Source organism: Xyrauchen texanus, chromosome 24 (assembly GCF_025860055.1).
Source record: "Xyrauchen texanus isolate HMW12.3.18 chromosome 24, RBS_HiC_50CHRs, whole genome shotgun sequence".
NCBI lineage: Eukaryota > Metazoa > Chordata > Actinopteri > Cypriniformes > Catostomidae > Xyrauchen > Xyrauchen texanus.
In genome coordinates, this window is record NC_068299.1 from 36,989,218 (window position 1) to 37,009,250 (window position 20,033).

The 20,033-nt window shown below is 38.8% G+C and overlaps 1 protein-coding gene across 1 annotated transcript in view; it reads left to right on the plus strand.

Annotated features, from left to right (window-relative positions):
- Positions 1–202: 202 nt before the first annotated feature.
- LOC127617543 (1-acyl-sn-glycerol-3-phosphate acyltransferase epsilon-like) overlaps positions 203–20,033 on the plus strand; it is a 30,728-nt gene continuing 10,897 nt past the window's right edge. The window contains exons 1-8 of the mRNA XM_052089508.1: positions 203–263; positions 438–1,001; positions 5,801–5,870; positions 7,089–7,204; positions 9,135–9,224; positions 9,616–9,706; positions 13,762–13,923; positions 16,910–17,033. Of these exons, the coding sequence (XP_051945468.1) occupies positions 783–1,001; positions 5,801–5,870; positions 7,089–7,204; positions 9,135–9,224; positions 9,616–9,706; positions 13,762–13,923; positions 16,910–17,033 (872 nt within the window). The 5' untranslated portion in view covers positions 203–263; positions 438–782. The remainder of the gene's footprint in view (positions 264–437; positions 1,002–5,800; positions 5,871–7,088; positions 7,205–9,134; positions 9,225–9,615; positions 9,707–13,761; positions 13,924–16,909; positions 17,034–20,033) is intronic.

Consider the following 20,033-nt stretch of genomic DNA (forward strand, 5'->3'; position numbering starts at 1 on the left):
AATAAGCTAAGCGTTGTTTTATTTTATTATATTTTTTTAATTATTATTATTATTATGAATCCCTAAAATAACAAGAAACTAGTTAAACATTCGTTGCGATTCGAAAATTCGCTGTTGCTTTATTGTTGCTACAACCCCGGGGAAGCGTTGGCCGCGCCTTGGCAACCGTCACATACTCGGAAGTCGTGGTTCAGCCAATCAGCGTGTAGTGTTCAAGCACGTGGTTGATGACAACAAGTCAATATGGAGGCAGAAAAAGGCGTGTATGTGACTTGTTTATGAGTTGTGAATTGTTGATTTGTATTTAGATAATTAACTTAAGAGTAGTAAAACTGAACTCTTTGTTTAGATCAGCTCGATATTTGGCTAATGGAAATGTTCCGTGGAAGGTTTGGAAGTAAAGCACTACATAAAGTCTATGTTTATTTTCTTTTTAGACTACTGCAAAGAAAGTGAAGAGTGCATTTTGTGCAATGTGTAGTGCATGACCAGACAGCACCGTTTACGTCCCTCTTGATTTAAAAATACACCTTAAGTGCTTTGGCTGCATTGACTGGTAAGTCATGGTCAAAGCTGCGGGGAATTTCCGGAAGAAGAGCAACTCGAATTAAACTTTTTTACTTCCTGCTCAAGATCTTTAGCGTGGTTGTTAGTTAAGTCAGACTGAATTCAGCATCACGATCAATGCACGCCAGACCGGCTCAGTGAGGGGTCTTGAATCAGTCTGAGTTCAGCTTCAGAGGGGTCAGGTTCACTGGGATTGGTTGAGTTTTCCCGTCACAATGCTGCTGTCTCTGGTCGTGCACTCGTACTCGTTGCGCTACTGGCTTCCAGCAGCTGTCATGCTGGGCACCGCGCCCGTTTACCTGCTATCCTGGAGCGCCTGCCGCCTGCTGTCCGCTGTGCTGCCGGCCAGACTCTATCACACTGTGGATGACCGTGTGTACTCGGTGTATCAGAGTATGGTCCTGTTCTTCTTCGAGAATTACACGGGCGTGGAGGTCAGTATGTAATTAAACACTCATTTATTTTATTCAGTTCTTGTTAGTAAAAAGTAACTTTTCTCGTTTTTATAGGATAGAACATTCAGAAGTAAAACGTGGGCCTCTGTGTTGTCTTGTAATGCATATTTGGGCAATACTTTAATTAATAAATCTTCAGTATGAAACAAAACATATGAAAATGAATGAGAATATTAGTTTCTCATTCTTTAGACATTTGACATAACAGACATCTCTATTTTACCTGCAGTAGTTAGTTTTTACAAAAGCAACATTAAAGGGATAGTTCACACCAAAAAATAAAATTCTTTCATCATTTACTCACTCTCATGCCATCCCAGAGGTGCATGACTTTCTTTCTTCAGAAGAACACATATTTCATCTCTGAAGGTCCATACAATGCAAGTGAATGGGTGCCAACATTTTGACACTCCAAAAAGTACATAAAGGTAGCATAAAAGTAGTCCAAATGACTCCAGTGTTTTAATCCATATCTTCAGAATGGTACAAGGTAAACTATGTAAGGGATAATGCACAGTCAAAAAATACACATAAACCCAGAAAGGGTGAACATATATCAGCCTGAAGAGGTCCAATCAAATCACTTTATTATCACACGACCATATGCACAAGTGCAACAGTGGGGGAAAGTCTTGTGTGCAGTTCTGAGACATATACCAATTACAATATACAACAGACAGCACCGGACAGGTGCGTTGTGAATTGTTGATGTGGAGGTTTATTTAGCGATAACATCCGGCTGACTGCACATTATCCCACTTATTAGCTGCTAACCAAATAATGAAAACATGAAACAATGATTTGTGTTGAAACTACATAATTATGTGAGAAGACATAAATCGCTAAACAGCTGAAATCCAACTCCGGTTTGTGTCAGAGTTCTGTTGGTGTTTATTCTGTGATTAATGATCATCTGACTGCTCATTATGCATCTTATTACAAGACTACTTGCCAAATAAATAAATGTACATGAAACATTGAGTTTAAATTATTTTATTAACTTACTTGTGGAGATCCAAAAGTGATCCGAGGGCAGGAAATATGACTCTCAATACCCAGAGCTGATACGTGGATGTTCGGTTGTTACTGATAAATATCAAACTGCTAGATGGCGCCATTGACCAATCACTGAGCTGTGTAGCCTAATAAAGCAAGTGTAGCACATAAACGGTATGATATGACTATTGTCATTTGAGTGTACTACTGAAGTTCTTTAAGTTGTTAACCTATTTAGATTCAAAACGTGCCTGAGTAAATACATAAATGTAGTTTATGTGTAGCTCAATATGTTTAACCGCCAGTTATGTCTCATAAAATTTCATCTTTCTGATATATGAAAAATAAAACATCAAATTATATCAGAATATATTCTATTCTGTAATTTTTGACATCTAATTGTCTTGAAAATTTGACACTATCTGGGCATTTTGTAGATCCATTTGTCATCAATATACTATATGTAACGGGTCATAAGACCAGAGTAAGTAGTAATCTTTGGGGAAACATCTATGCATTTAAAGGTTAAAATGTGCATTACACAAAGAAAAATGGATGACACAACGGATTGTTCTTTTCAACTAGTTCATTTAATGAGTCGTTGAACTAATTTCCAAATTGTTTGCAAATCAGTCCAGTGAAAGGGAGAAAATTGGGAGTAAAATTAATATGTGGGTGAAAACCAGTTATGTGAAGAAATTGAGGTTTTTAGATAAGTTCCCATATTTTATGTAGATCTTGTTAGTAGAATGCAAAAATGCAATCCGTTAGAAACCAAAGTGCATCATTTCTAAATCAAAAGATTGGAGACAGTTCATTTTCTGAAATCTTTTGTAAAAAAAGTGAAACGAGATAAGAAATGCTACTAACACTAATACTGTGATACTCAAGCTTCAAAATAGGGGAGGTACCACAGTGTGTTTCATTGACTGGTAGTTATATTCTTGGTACTCTGGTGAACTCAGTTGTGAAATGACTTTTGTGGCCCTGAATCTACTTCACCGCAGTAATGGCATGCATCCATGCCCAGTGCTGCAATAGTGGCTGTTCAAACAGGACAGAAATGGAACGTCTGTGTCTAGAAATGTGCTTTTCAATATTGAACTCTTTCATCTTGAAACATCATTTTAAATCGCACTGCTTGGGGGCCATTTAGACTGATTGCGTTCTTGTGCTTATAATGCTTGTTGCAGCTCAACACATGTGTGTCTACCTTACATGGTAACTAAAATGCGGCGCTCCTGTGCGAGATTCTGAAAAACAGCTGGCTGTGCTGCTATGGTCAGACATGTGCCTAGTGCATGTTTCTATTGAAAAACAATGGGAAACGAATGCAGACGGACACAAAAAATCAGTGTGCTGCGAGATGCTAATAAGAGAGCAGGATGTAACGACAAAAGACCTCCACCTAAAGGCCAAAGTATACTATGGTTTTGCACGAATGCTTGGTCTATGTGTAGAGGACATGTGACAAATTTCATCATCGATTTTTCTAACCGCTCGTGCGCCTGAAATTATTTAGTGGGTCTACAAGGTGGCAATGCTCACAATTGAGCTATTGCTGTCACTATGAAGTGCTAGAAGATGAGACAAAGGTGGAAACACAACAGTGGATGTGCATGTCAAGAGTGTGTGTGCTCAGAAGATACCTGAATTTGTATAGCTCAAGAAGATATTTATGGGGCTACATGTTTGAAGCGATGCAGTCCAGTATGTCATAGCAGTCGTAGTGCGCATACACCAACTGCCCTGTGCATGTGTGCACTGTCAAATCAAGGATACTTTGAAAGCCTAACGTCTGACTGTATGCAGACTCTAAGCATTTGCGTCAAAACCGAAGCATACTTTGGGCTTAAGTCATCGTCGGTTCTTACATGAATATACGTGAACACGTACAACAAATTAAGATGTTTGATGACATTGCTGTAAAGATCTACAGTTACTAATGGTTTGGTGTAATGTAATCTAAAATTGCCCATGTCGTATTGATCTCAGGAAGACTAAAACTGCAGCTACTAGTGTTTTTCAAATTGAACCGCTGATGTTGCATTGGTTTTCTCATGTCTCAGCTGGTCAGAAAAGCTCTGATTATTTTCCTAGAAGGTCACATGTCGGGTCCTCATTTCCCTTGTTAATGGCTGTCATTCATCCAACAGCCAAAGCGAGGGTTTTGGAGGCACCGTGTCACACTATGGCAATTACATTAAATTAAATTACTGTTTAAACACCATTTCACTCACATCTTTTGATTTGGATGTGTTCTTGACAGATTATGTGAGGTTTAGCTCTATATTCCCTACAATAAAGGCACTTCACTCTATCAGGGGTCAATAGTAGGTCAGTGGGTAAAGTAAATTAACATGCATCACGCTCAATTCTAAAAACAAATATATTTCTATGTAATGTTATGTGCACTCAGAAGTAGGAAATATAGTCTAAAAGGCCACGGAGTGCCATTTGATTTTGTTCAAACGCTACTGCTATAAAGCAGCTAAAATATGTAGGCTGACCTGTAAAGCAAGTCCTTTACAAACGGCTGTCACAGTTTAAACTGTTTAAACAGCTTTGATTATCACCAGTCAGCAAGGTTATATAATCTAATGAGATATGTATTAATGCACTGATATCAGTATTTCTTTTTTATAAACTGATAAGGGAAGGTGTGTCCAACAAACGTTACATATTGGTTGTGAATTAGCTATGAAATTAAGATCAAAGGTCAGCCACAGCAGAAAAGTAGTTGGTTTTCAGATTTGAATACATATGTACAAATTACTTCTACTGTTTTATTAATAAATATTAGGGTTTTTAATCAAATTACTTGTTGTGCCAATTAATGAATTGGCATACCAATACAGATGCCAATATTTACTTTGAAAGACTCCCAAATAAAGGTAAATTAGAATATAATTATTACAAATATATTGTATTTTAGCATATACAGTACATTTATTGTCGCAACAGACAAGTAAAGCATTTAGACCCAATACAACATATTGTTTGTTTTGTGAACCTATTATTTGTCCACAGTACATCCCTCTGCTCTGTTTTTAATACTTGGTGATGCGTTGGATGGACACTTACTTTGGTTGCGTCACACCTCACTAATTTTCAGCACCTCTAGTCTGAAGCGCTGTGCTTTTTGGACAATGTGCCAAGTTTAATGTAGTTTGAAACTTTAAAAAACATGTCTCAAAATCCCAGATGTCTCGTTTGGAAGGCTTTATTTCTGTCTTTTGATTTTTGGGGTGAAATATGACCTGTATGTGTTCTTGGAAGTTTTTTATGAGATATTGTAAGCCAAACACAAAGTGATCGATAGAAGCATTCATCACACTATAGCTCAGACAAAGTGACGTGCTGCACAAAACATAAGCATCTTCACCTCATGCTTTTAAACCGCTTTAAACGGAGAGACCTGATGGCCCCTGTGGCGTAGTCTGTATCCATTGCCATACATATTATATGCGAATGTTCTTGCTAAATTCTGCCTATTGATTGAATGGTTACGATGAAATTACAGTGTTCCAATTAACTCTAGGCACAAACTTCGTTCATGGCACAAACTCTAAATCCATATGAAATGAAGCTTGTTGAACCAGAGGTTGTGCCATACTCCTTAAAGCTGAAAATAAGGTTACGTTTTATTTGGTATCTGAGGTAGTGCCTTTTCAGGCAGGGATGGAAGTCTCAGACAGAAATGTCCTCCTAAGACATTTTCAATCAAACTGTGATGTTCTTTGTTGTATAGTCCTTTGAAATGTATCTAAATCTCTGTCTAGATTGTCATTTATGGGGACATTCCAAAGAAGAAGGAGAACGTGGTGTACCTGTCTAACCATCAGTCAACCGGTAGGTCTTGATGTTTTGGAGTCAATCCTTACAAAATATTTGTGATTTTGGACAAAACTTTGGATTTTCTGTTCATGAGTTGGATATTGAATTGGTCACATCTCACTAAAAGACTAGAAGTTTCTGAATTGCAATTCAAATGAATTCAACACAGTCATGCACAAGTTTTGCAAACAAATATGTTTGTTTGTTTGTGTGTAATTGTGCTTATGGATAATTCATACTGAAAAAGGAAATGTATTACTAAAAACTCATTTTTACAGTGGTTATTAATTTCATTCCGTTTAAAGGGATAGTTCACCCAAAAATTCAAATTCTCATTATTTTCTCACCCTCATGCCATCCCAGATGTGTATGGCTTTCTGTCTTCTGCAGAACACAAACAAGGTTTTTATAAGAATATTTCAGCTCTCTACGTCCATGCAGCGCAAGTGAATGGTGACCAGACCATTCATGCTCCATAAATTGCCAAGTCAGCATAAAAGTAATCCATATGACTCCAGTGGTTTAATCCATGTGTTATGAAGTGATCCAGTTGATTTTGAGTAAAAACAGACCAAAATGTAACTCCTTTTTCTCTGCACATCTTGCCATTGCAGTCTCTAGGCACGATCATTATTTCGAACTGAATTACACTTCCTAGTCCTTGACGCATGCGCAGAGTGCTAGATGGCGCTATAGGAAATGTAATCATGATCGCCAAGGGGACTGATGTCATGATGGTCAATGAAAAGGGGTTACATTTTGGACTGTTCAAAACCAACTGGATCACTTCACATGGCATTGATTAAAACACTGGAGTTTGAATGGATTACTATAATGCTGTCTTTATGCGATTTTTGGAGCTTCAAAGGCCTGGCCAGAATTCACTTTCAGCATATGAGACTACAGCACTGAAATATCTTATTTTGTGTTCTGCAGAAGAAAGTCATACTTCTGGGATGGCATGAGGGTGAGTAAATGATGAGCGAGTTTTTCATTTTTGGGTGAACTATCCCTTTAAGAAATGTAATCGAAATGTAAAAGCCAATCTCAGTTCAATTCTGAATGGCACACAACTGTGCATGGTCGTTGGATGTATTTTTTGAAGTACTATGCTAATACTATGGTAAATAAAAAAGATTACCATTGAGTACCAATGATTACATTGACGGTCAATGTTATTGCCTCCTGATACTATTGCTATACTATTTGTAAGTGTTGTGTTCTCCATTGTAGCTGATTGGATCGTCGCTGACATGTTAGCCATCCGTCAAAATGCACTTGGACATGTAAGGTACGTCCTGAAGGATGGGCTGAAGTGGCTTCCACTGTACGGATGGTATTTCGCACAGGTAGTGTACACCCTTAAGGCCCTGTTTACACCTGGTGTTAATATGCATTTTTGTGGTCAGCTGAGATGCATCGCTGTGTCCACCTGGACTTAGCATGCATCTCAAATGCTTCTCTGTGACCTCTTGTGTTCGGATTTCAAGGGGAGGGTCTTTGATTTCCTGAAGATGTATATCAATCGCTATGTCAGTGTTTTACTGCATGATCATAGACTGCAAAAAAGATAAAGACAAAGAAAGCACAAAATGCAGCTCATTGAATTGTTATCCAAGCACAAACGCACTTTCAAGCAGAATTCTCAATTATTTTATTGTAACGTAAGATAATTTTCAACCCTGTCTCTGGCCCTCTGTCTAAACGCTCGGTTTTGGCCTCAGCTCCTCCTTTAAACGTCAGTGTAAATGCCCACTGTTCTGATTGGCTAACATCATGCAGCCCTCAAATTCAGCCAATTCTGAATCTCGATCGGAAGAGAATGAATAAATTTCACAAGACCACAACGTTTTAAAAACTACATTTCAGTAATATATAAATATATAAAGCTGTTCATCTCAAGCGCAACTATTAACACTCACACACTGTCTACACCAGAAATGAGAGTTGCGTCAAAAGCCCTAGAACCCATTATAATCAGTGATGCTGTCCACCATGGAACAGTCCTTTACATCACGTCACATCACGCTCCCGTTCTATTTTGTGCTGCACGCTCTGGCGCTACTACTTGTTCCCAACAACAACACAAATAAACGATTTAGAAAGTTCATGTCAACGCACCCAGTGTAGACAGTGTGTCAGCACTATAAACTATCAAACAGTCATGACATTGGAAATGTTCATGAATGGAACTGTTTACTTACGTTTTTGATCCAGTCCAAGTGTTTTAACTTCCCCACCCTTCAATAACAATTCCTTAGCAAAGCTTGAATCGTTTTATGACTGGTTCACAAGTAATCAACGCTGATACGTATCGACAAAACATGCAATCCAAGCTGAAATACACCAATGACACATCCACGTGACGCACATACATCGTCCAAAGAACAGTGAAGATGCACACATCCAGTTTCCAGTATCATCATTTACTGAGGTGCACATCACCGTAATGCATCAAAATGGTCAAAGATGTCCGTCTAGAGCATACATACACTAACGATTAAATAAAATAGCACAGTTGGGCAGTGTTCAGGAATAGTTAGGCCACACTAGGTCTGTTTGTCCTGCCCCAGTGGGCGGCACCAAGGGTGTGATGATGTAAAGTAGGCGTTGATGTTTTTGCCGTAGAGGCGGTCATGAATTAATGTCATTTTGTGACATTGCAATTTTACGGAAGTAGAGAACAAGGCATTTTTGCAGCTTGGTTTCAGTAAATGCTTTTATTGGATTGGGGATTTAGTTTTAAGTTCTGAAATTCAGTTTTACAGTTTGCAATTTGTGGGAAAATGCAGTACCCATTGCAGCTGGTGGGGAAGCCAGAGAACGGTATGGGGTGAGGGACTACATTTGAGAACATTTTCAATCATTTTTGGCCGTATTTGTTTAATAGATGTACAAAAACTATTTAAATCTGCATTATATCCAGAAAGTCCGAAGATGAAAGTTCACAACTGGTGTTTCCCAAATGGGTCAAAATTGACATGTTAAGAAAATGGATGGAACAATTGGTTTTAAATATTTGTTTTTTTCTTTTTCTTTTTTCACTCAAACAGTTATGTACAAAAATAAATGGTTTTAAAAAGTCACAATGTGTGGTTCAGGTACCAAAAACGATGCAGTATTTATAAAATATTAATTACCTGTGCCAGTCAAAAATGACCCTAAGATAATAGAAGGGTTAATACCAGAAGTAAACAGGGTTGAATTCCTGAGAACTGGACGCATTGTGTTTTATGTGGTTAAAATGAGCACTCGAAGGACTGTAACTTTCATTCACAGCATGGAGGAGTTTATGTGAAGAGAAGTGCCAAATTTGATGAGAAAGCCATGAGGAAGAAACTTTTATCTCAGGCTGAACTGGGCACACCTGTGAGTATAAACTTATTTTGTCAATTTTGAATACATGTTGACTTTTTTTTTTTCCAGACATCAAAAAAAGAAAAGTAATAATTCCTTGGCTAAAGTACTTTTTTCCATGACACTTTTGGAGCTATCCAGCTGAGTCATAAAATCAAAACATTTTGCTGTCGTGCTTGGATTGGAGCCAAGCACTTCCTCTTTCATCATAAGCTGTGTTTCTGCATCACCTATACATTTTATATTCCTAAGTTTGTATTTTTTTGACCCCATGAGCTGAAGTGCAGACAAATGCCTACCAAGAGCTGCCCTGTCTCACAACTGTGATGCATCCATAATTCATTTGCATGAGTGTGACCTTCAGTCATGTGACTCAATGTTCCATTATTTGTTTCGGATGCAGATGTATCTTGTCATCTTCCCAGAGGGAACCCGCTACAACCCAGAGCTCAAGAAAGTGATCGAGGACAGTCAGGCTTTTGCAACTAAAGAAGGTATTGTGTTTCCTCAATAAAATCAAACCCAACACACTGGAGCATCAGTTACTGACGAGTTCTGTACTTTAATCTCTTTTACTAAACATTTTTAATTCGGTAATTTATTCAACCTCATGGCATTTCAGACCCGTGTGCAGTTTTTCTTTTTTCTATAAAGCTCATAGTGGCAATGTGTTTTTCACTTAATATCCTACACAGGTTTACTGTCATCTCTGTGCATTTAGTGACTCTTTAAAACTTAATTTGTACTTGTAAAAATACATTCATATTTTCATAAATGATGAGGCTTTTAAGCATTGAATATTAGTGTAAGTGCAGAGTAATTGTATAGCTGTTGGCTTGAGAGGGTTGAAGGGAGAGTGTATTTTTGTATGTTAGTGAGATGGGCAAAATTCCTAAAAGTTTGTAAATGTTTTGCTGATTTCCAGCCATGATTAAATAAACAAATCACAAATTAAATGGTGTAATTAATTATACAGCACTTAAACAGAACACTAAATAGAAATGAATATCACTGAATTTGAATGCCATTAATCATAATCAAGAGGTCATGTCACGTCTCATCACATTCCACAGTGGTGGTTGGGATTTTGAGTCTACCCAGTGACTAGTCTTTTGAATCTGTTCACCAAAAAGATTAATTCTGATTTGTTTACTGATTCGTGCAGAGATTATTTCTGTAAATTGCACCATTGTGCTAGTTAGTAGGTGGCGACAACTGAGTGTCTCTTGTGTTTTGAGCGAGTCCTTGAAACGCAAGCGTCGTGTTTCTTGACTGTAAGCGCCCACTGTTGTGATTGGCTCTCTGCTCTTGACAGTAAACGCACACTGTTGTGATTGGCTCTTGGCAGTAAACGCCCACTGTTGTGATTGGCTCTTGGCAGTAAACGCCCACTGTTGTGATTGGCTCTCTGCTCTTGACAGTATGCACCACTGTTGTGATTGGCTCTCTGCTCTTGACAGTAAACGCACACTGTTGTGATTGGCTCTTGGCAGTAAACGCCCACTGTTGTGATTGGCTCTTGGCAGTAAACGCCCACTGTTGTGATTGGCTCTCTGCTCTTGACAGTATGCACCACTGTTGTGATTGGCTCTCTGCTCTTGACAGTAAATGCCCACTGTCGTGATTGGCTCTCTGCTCTTGACAGTATGCGCCCACTGTTGTGACTGGCTCTCTGCTCTTGACAGTAAATGCCCACTGTCGTGATTGGCTCTCTGCTCTTGACCATAAACAGCCACTGTTGTGATTGGCTCTCTGCTCTTGACAGTAAATGCCCATAGTTGTGATTGGCTCTCTGCTCTTGACAATAAATGCCCACTGTTGTGATTGGCTCTCTGCTCTTGACAATAAATGCCCACTGTTGTGATTGGCTCTCTGCTCTTCACAGTAAACGCCCACTGTCGTGATTGGCTCTCTGCATTTGACCGTAAACGGCCACTGTTGTGATTGGCTCTTGGCAGTAAACGCCCACTGTTGTGATTGGCTCTCTGCATTTGACCGTAAACGCCCACTGTTGTGATTGGCTCTGCTCTTGACAGTATGCGCCCACTGTTGTGATTCAAATCAAATCACTTTATTGTCACACTACCATGTACACAAGTGCAACAGTAGGTGAAATTGTGTGCAGTTCCGAGCAACATAGCAGTCATGACAGTGACGAGACATATACCAATTACAGTAACAACATACTTACACAACACAATTTACATATCAAATGTACACATACTTACACAACACAATAATTATATACAATGTACAGTAGACAATACACACAATATAGAATACACACAATATACAATAAGTGGGAGTATATGAAATATATATAAGTAGTTGAATTGAGGAGAATATGTTGACAGTCCAGTGTGAGATTATAGATGAATAAAGTGCAGTGCTAATTATTGATCCTGATAGATCAAGTGTTCAACAGTCTGATTGCTTGGGGGAAGAAGCTGTCATGATTGGCTCTGCTCTTGACAGTATGCGCCCACTGTTGTGATTGGCTCTCTGCTCTTGACAGTATGCGCCCACTGTTGTGATTGGCTCTCTGCTCTTGACAGTAAATGCCCACTGTCATGATTGGCTCTCTGCTCTTGACCATAAACAGCCACTGTCGTGATTGGCTCTCTGCTCTTGACCATAAACAGCCACTGTCGTGATTGGCTCTCTGCTCTTGACAGTAAATGCCCACTGTTGTGATTGGCTCTATGCTCTTGACAGTATGCGCCCACTGTTGTGATTGGCTCTCTGCTCTTGACAGTATGCACCCACTGTTGTGATTGGCTCTCTGCTCTTGACAGTATGCGCCCACTGTTGTGATTCGCTCTCTGCTCTTGACAGTATGCGCCCATTGTTGTGATTGGCTCTCTGCTCTTGACAGTATGCGCCCACTGTTGTGATTGGCTCTTGACAGTATGCGCCCACTGTTGTGATTGGCTCTTGATAGTATGCGCCCACTGTTGTGATTGGCTCTCTGCTCTTGACAGTCTTGGCTGACCTGCTGTCTTATTGACATCTCACTGCTCACCACCACTTGGCGGGGCTACAGAAGTGATATCGTTAAGTAGTGGTTGATGTGTTGTTGTGGAGGCAGTGAGATGCAAATGATAACCACAGTGTAAGTTGAGAATGAATCATTTTGTCAGCTTGGTTTCAACAAATGTTATTTTTTCAGTGAGATGGAAGTTTTGAGTTCCGAAACTTATAGTACTTCAACCCCTTATATGTCAAAAGATCAAGGAAAATTTGACTCCTCATATTATGACTCCTTTAAATGTGCATCAACAAATCTACTAAGAGACATCAGCATAGTGTTTAAGCATCATAAGCTTTTTATTCCCACAAATGACAACAAAGCATATCATTTTGTGACCTGCTGAACATGACTTTTATCAAGCTAGACAAAAAAGACAACGATAATAGCCTACAAAGAATTGCCTTTGAAAGGGAGAGACGTCATTGAAAGAAATATGAGTCTGTATTGGAGTGAAGGAGTACGATTTGTTTACTTTAAAAGGTTCGTCCAAAATCGCTGATTCACTCATGAACAAAATATCATTAGTGTGCAATATAATAGTTACTAATGGAGTCTAATTCTTTTTTTTCCTTCATGTTTTATCCCCATGCCAATATCTAGACTGCATGGTGAATGATGGCAAATATATATAATACATTTAATGGTAAAAAAGATAAAATCCATTAATTTAAAGTCAGAATTTAAACAATACATATTTTAATAATAGAAAATATGAAATTTATTAATTTAAGGTATGAAATTAAATACTAAATATTTTATTGATAGAAAATAAGACAAAATGTATTAATATGAAGTCTGAATTTAATACTCAAAATTACTCAATTTACTACTAAATAATAAAAATAAAAGATCCATTGACAACATTTTCTGTAGATTTTATGATTGACACTTGATAAAATGACGACTTATTTGCCAATTGGGCACAGTTATTGGCTGAGATTCTAAAAAGTCAAACTATCGGACGATGAATCAAGCTGGACAGTAAAGTCATTGGAAACCTAACCTATCATTTACTCATTAACTCGTATGACCTTCTTACGTGGGTGGAACAAAACAAACAAAATTTTGAAGGATAATTGAAGTGTTTCTGTCTATTCAATGTCAAGTCAATGGGATCCAAAACGTTCAAGCTCCAAAAAGGACAGAAATGCAGCATAAAGGTAATCCAAATCCAAAATGTATTCTTTTGTGTTCAGCAGAAGTAAGAAAGTCATACTAGTTTGAGACAGCATGCTGAGAATTGTGATGAATATATATTCTAGTTTTGCAATGCAGCTCTGAAATGTTTCATCACCCAGATATGTGCTCTTGTGATCCAGTGATCACAACTGGAATAATATTTGAAATTCATTGGTAGAAAAGGGTGGGAAACCTGTATGTTTTCTCTATCATTGTTAAACTAATGGTTCACATTTCTGAAAATGTTCTTCACATTGTAGACAACATGTAAAAAAGTTTTAACAAATTTCATTTATTTCATTTGTCTCTCAATTTTATTTGTTTTCTTGACTTTTGTAGGACTTGCAGTGCTGAAGCACAGTCTAACGCCAAGAATGAAAGCATCACACATTGCCATAGAGACTATGAAGGATCACCTGGATGCTGTCTATGACATCACAGTTGCATACGAGGGAACTCTCACAGCAGATGGCCAAAGACGTTCAGCTCCTACAATGCCAGGTGCACTTCTGTCACACATTGAATTTGCAAGCATGCACTAGGTCGTTTCTCTCTTCGTATAGGCAACTGAAAGTGGCACAGGAAAGAGTGCGGGCACACACTAATTGAGAGCTGCTCGAATACAGATATGTGAATTTCCTGTCACTTCATGTAAAGAACGAGTGTTGCGACATGCTATTTTCCATTAGTAGCTGTTCCCAAAACACTGAAGCCGCAAGCGGTTCCATGCAGAAAACATCCTGTTTTTCACAGGAATTAACAGTAGCAATTTTTAGGTATTGTATATGTAGACACATCCTGTTTTTGTATAAAAAAATACAAACACTTGCATGTTATTAGAAAAGTCTAAGCAATGAGGTTGTCACGACACCAACATGTCAGTAGTCGCTACCAATACCAGTGAAATTTTAAGATTCTTGATGCCGATTTCTATAGAGTAGCAAAAACGAATGACATTTAACATTACTTCATATTTCAACATATTTCAAAAGTTAAATATTAATAGCTTAAAAAAAGGCATCTAGCCTTCAAGTATTTCTAAGTAAAAATCGCTTCAAGTTTCTGATTCAGTTATTCACGCAAACTGTGGGTAATACAATAAAGAACAAAGAAGCTAATGAAGTAAATGGTGTTTATAGTTTCTCTGGTATCTAATCATTAGCATCAAGCATTCAAGTAAACATTCAGAAAATAATTTAAAAAAGCTACTTTTAATATAAAAGTTGTTATTTTTAGGAGATTAAGGCATAAACTCCCAACGTAGGCCATTCGCACATGTTTTTATTAGGTTGTTGGTGCACACCACAGTTGACCGTCATGGGCATAACGATGCCTAACAACGCCATTAGTCCATGTATACTGTTAATTAAACTGCACTGGTTACCTGCTAATAATAAATATTTGTTGCGTCCGAATATCCATACTTCTCTACTATATAGTATGCCAATGGAGTAGTATGCCATGTCCACAGTATTCATGTAGCAGTATGCGAGAAATGCCCAGATGACCTACTATTTCAGGCGAGATTCTGATGTGTGGATCGACTGGAGATTTAACGATCCCATAATCCCTTGGGAGCTGAGGCGACGTCACGTTCAAAGCACTTTGGTGAATCAGACGACTCTTCACAACTATAAGTGCTATATATACACCAAGATAATTGTTCCTTGTGCTTAAATTGTGCTTGTTTAACAAAACCAGAGCAGATAATTTTTGCGGTTGTTGTTCTTACATTATGTATTCGGGACATGGGTCAATGCCCACATCCCCGAATGAAGTATGTGCGAAATCTACTCATACTTCTAGCATGCATACTAAAATAACGTACTATTTTGGTGGTAGATTAGTGCCTCCCTCGTCAAATACAATACATACTCGGGCAGTATGCCGTTTCGGACGCAGCTGTTGTGTTTGGCAAATACAGTAGGGCTGCAACTTACAATTATTTTCGACTACTCTAACGGTTATTAGAGCGATTATTCAACTATTTTGGCGATTATTGCAAAAATTAATCATTAGCTCTTAACCGACTATTTATCATATTATAATTCACTATGTTGCGAGCAATCACTATAAACACAATGTAGCAGAAGCATGTGTGCTCCAGTGATGAGCGTTTCCGTGCGGGTTAAATGTATCAGCTGGGAGAAGTTTGAAACTCTCACTCTGTTTTACACGCAAATCAAATACGTGGCTTCAGTTTCAGAGTTTGTGCATATTTATACAGCCCGCTTCCTCATTTGTTTTACTTTAATAAAGGATGCATTATATACAGTATATAACGGTGCAGTGTTTCCTTTTTAGACGCTCTGACTTGCAAGTTTTGCTCAAGCGAAACACCAGGTACGGCTCCACTTTATTTCACGACGACACTGCTTCTGTATGTATTTACTTATTTTGTTTGGAAAGTTTGGAGTGTGTCTGGACTGTGATCTGTTCTTTCTTCCTCTCATCAATCAAGTGCAAGCTGAAGTGTTGTTCTCCCGCATCATCATTAGCGTTTCAAAAGATCTCATGTCGTGTTAAATCAAATCAGACCATTCGACAGCGAAACCTTTTTTTGTCGACAATTTTTTATTGTTGTCGATAATGACAACTAATCGTTTCAGCCATAAAAGACAGATAATGATAACTTGCATTTACATACAAGCCTACAAAACTCACTGGATGACCTCAATTAAAAAACAACAACTAAAACTGTCTTGACTGCACATAATCAAACCATGGAGAAACACACAGGTACCGAACTGAGTCTGTACTCAGTTCTACCAATACTTTAGAAAGACTGGTAACATTACAATGTTTTGTTTTAATTTTTTAGGTTGGTTTGGTTAGTTTTGGTTTAGGTTTGTTGGTTTGGTTTTGTTGGGTTTGTTTTGGTTGGTTGGTCGTTTGGCTTTGGTTTGGTTAGGTGTTGGTTGGTTGGTTTGGATTGGTTTGGTTTTGTTTTGTTTTTATTTTATTTTTGTTTTGTTTTTAACTGTCGAATTGTAACTGAAGTACTGATACTTTTGACTTCCCTAGTGGCAAACAGTGTTTCTACAAAAGAAAAATCCTTGAATCCAGTTTCTTGTAATGGTTACACATCATGAACTGCTAAATAAACTATACTAAGAAAAGCTGTTGTACTGTAGTGTAAATGTTATTGATTCAGAAATGTCATCTGTAAAGTTGAATCAGTTTACTGCTATACCCAACAGGTTTTAACACACTGTCAATGGATTTTGGTTAATAAAATCTTTGTTTAGGCCAATAATTCCATATGGATTTAGTCTAGATTGAAATGGCTAAAAACAACAAAATGGAGTCTTGCAAGATCGCATGATAATTGTAGCAGAAATGTTCATTTCCTCTGATGTAATTTCTATCATGCTATCATGCATAAACTGTTGCTATTTGTTGTGTTGGATCAGTTTGTTTGTCTTCAGTCTGTGATGATTGTCCGAGCTGTTTGTCCATTCTCTAATTCCCGCTCTGTGTTTGATAGAGTTCCTGTGTAAGGAATGCCCGAAGGTACACATCTACTTCCAGCGTGTGGATATGAGGGAAATTCCTCAAGAGCCTGTGTTCTTCCGCAGGTGGCTTCACGAACGATTCGAAATCAAGGACAAGTGAGTATCTAAAATAACTCCCCAGTCATCACCTGCTACATAACTGAACATTTATTCATGCTGTTTGTGTTATGTTGATGAGGGTTCCCACGGTCAGAAATTTCCAGGCCTGGAAATGTCATGTATATATCATGGAACTTCCTATAGTGAATAAATTTTTTTTGGTTTATTAGCTCTAAAATATTACATTAGCTACACATTGCTTTCTGTGAACCTTTATACAATTATTTTAATCTTATCTAGTAGTGTTTCTCCACCGGGGGTCTGCGGACCCCTTGAGGTCCATGGCATAATTGCAGGTGGTCTGTAGAATCAGTAAAAATATATTTGAAAATCGCATTGTTGAGGGAGAGAGGATAAAAACATGTCGCATTTGTGTATTATTTACACTGACCGAGGTTGTAAATGGAAGGCATTAGGACCCGGGATCAGCCACCTGCATGACTTCCCTTCAGCCGCTCGGAATCAGATGTCAAGACGCGCTCCGTGAATAAGTTTAACTCCACATCTACACATCGTATCATACGGCTTCCAGAAAGGGACTGGTTCAGTTAATTTTGTTTTGTCATGGCTACGACATATCAACTTGTGGGATTGTGATATGTTGAACCGCTCTGATTTGCTTCCTGTCTCTTCAAAGCCCCCCTTTCCGAAAAGACCAGTCTTCTCTGATTGGTCAGCTGGCTCAGTCTGTTGTGACTGGTCAGCTGCTTGGAGCATGTGTCGGAAATGTAACGGCCCTTAACATAACCGAAGTAGCCCTTAGGCGGGCATAATGCAAATATGTTACATAGTGACGTAGCTTTGTCACGGATGTAATGGCTGCACTGCAAACCAGGTTTCAGACAGTTCATGAGCAGTGTTGTCTGTGGGAGAGAGTAACTCCCTTTGGTGTGGACTTTTTGCTTTATAACTTTGCAGACCTTTTATATGCACAAACAGCTATATTACACGCTAAAGGAAAGGTAAAATCCCAAAAAGCTTAAAAATTTGCTTCAAGTAATGGTGTTTAACAGTTTCTCATTTGGTGTGCAGCATGTTTGACCGGCTGACATCAATTACAGTACATATCATGTAAAAGTAGCTTTGGACTAAGTCGCATGACCGTTAGGAAATTAGGATGATGTAAAAATAAAATAAACGCAACTTATAGTATACCACAAAATACAGTAGGTAGGCCTATATTTTTTTTTACATGGTAATATTATTTCCAAAATAGAAAATCAGGGCTCCAGACTGCGCATTTTGCGAACTTTTTTCCTGCCAGTGCAACTAATTTTGTTATACAGTAGGTCGCGCTAGTCCGACTTCAGTTTTGGCCAATCTCCATTTCTCCTTGACTCTCTGTTTATGTGCTGCTGTTTTCTGTAAAGCAATATCAACTGACAAGTGCATCACCTGGATCAACGGACAGAGCAGATGAGTTAACTCACGGAACTCTCAACCGTGGCGTGCAGCATAACTCATTGACGGTACATGTCCAGATATGGGGCCAGAAGGGTGGAACGGGGTTGCAGCTGCCACCCTAAAAATGAGCTTTGCCACACCAACTAGGACCCCGCTCATGTCCTGGAGACAGTGCGCAACAGCGTAACCCGTCCGTGTTGCGCGTGGTGCATTACAGCATTCTGCCTATGTCTGACAGGACATAGCATTCCGGCTCAGTAGACAGATCCAACAAACTTACTAGATGCCACCCCTTAAGGCTAATTTATATTTACTGGGCAAACAGAGAGACGTTTTTGTTCTCACAAGTTGTTCGTTCATGCAAATCTCTGAAATTCTTGATCTAGGAGAACTCTGCTGGTTGAAGAGTGTTGATGATTCGTTATAACTAATCGTAGGTGTGGTTTGCACGTGACATTATTTATTTTTATTTTCAAACGCATGTGCCAGCTGAGGAGTTGTTTGAAGCCTGTCTCTCAGAGATTTTGCGGAAGTATTCCCTTTTCTCCCCAATTTGGAATACCCAATTCCCAGTACAGTCTAAGTTCTTGTGTTGGCGTAGTGACTGGCCTTGATCTGGGTGGTGGAGCACATATCTCATTTCCCTCAGAGTCTGAGACCATCAATCCGCGCATCTTATCACGTGGCTTGTTGAGCACGTTACCGCTGAGACATAGCACATGTGGAGGCTTGTGCATGCTGTTCTCCACGCACAACTCACCATGTTCCCCACCAAGAGTGAGAACCACATTATAGCACCCACGAGGAGGTTAACCCATGTGACTCTACCCTCCCTAGTAACCGGGCCAATTGGGTTGCTTAGGAGACCTGGCTGGAGTCACTCAGCACACCCTGGATTTGAACTCTCAACTCCAGGGGTGGTAGTCCGCATCAATACTCGCTGAGCTACCCAGGCCTCCCTTAAGTATATTTTTTTAAATGATTTGCGACACAAACTCTACAAAGACAGTGTGGCCATGACAAATTTGTAGAGAGAGATTGGAGTTTTTAAAAGTGGAAGGGGCCATGAGACGTTTAATAAAGCAAAAAAAAACGCCGGTCCATGGAGATAATATCCTGCATTATTTGCTTTACTTGTGGCTGGAACAGTACGTTAAACATTATGACATCACCCTAAACAAACTAATTGAAAGAAAAAATCATCAGCTTCATTTGCCGATGGTGCGTTTGTTCGCCCAAGAGAAAAAAGCTTGGCTTCTTCCAAGTATAAACCTGGCTTTACTCTTGCCACCCCTGTCAAAAAATCCTGGGCACGCCCCTGTACATGTCTGCTGGCATCTTTCCAACTGTAAACGCGCATACAGTGCATCCGGAAAGTATTCACAGCGCTTCACTTTTTCCACATTTTGTTATGTTACAGCCTCATTCCAAAATGTATTAAATTCATTATTTTCCTCAAAATTCTACAGACAATACCCCATAATGACAACGTGAAAGAAGTTTGTTTGAAATTTTTGCAAATTTATTAAAAATAAAAAAACGATTTTGACACTCAAAATTGAGCTCAGGTGCATTCTGTTTCCACTGATCATC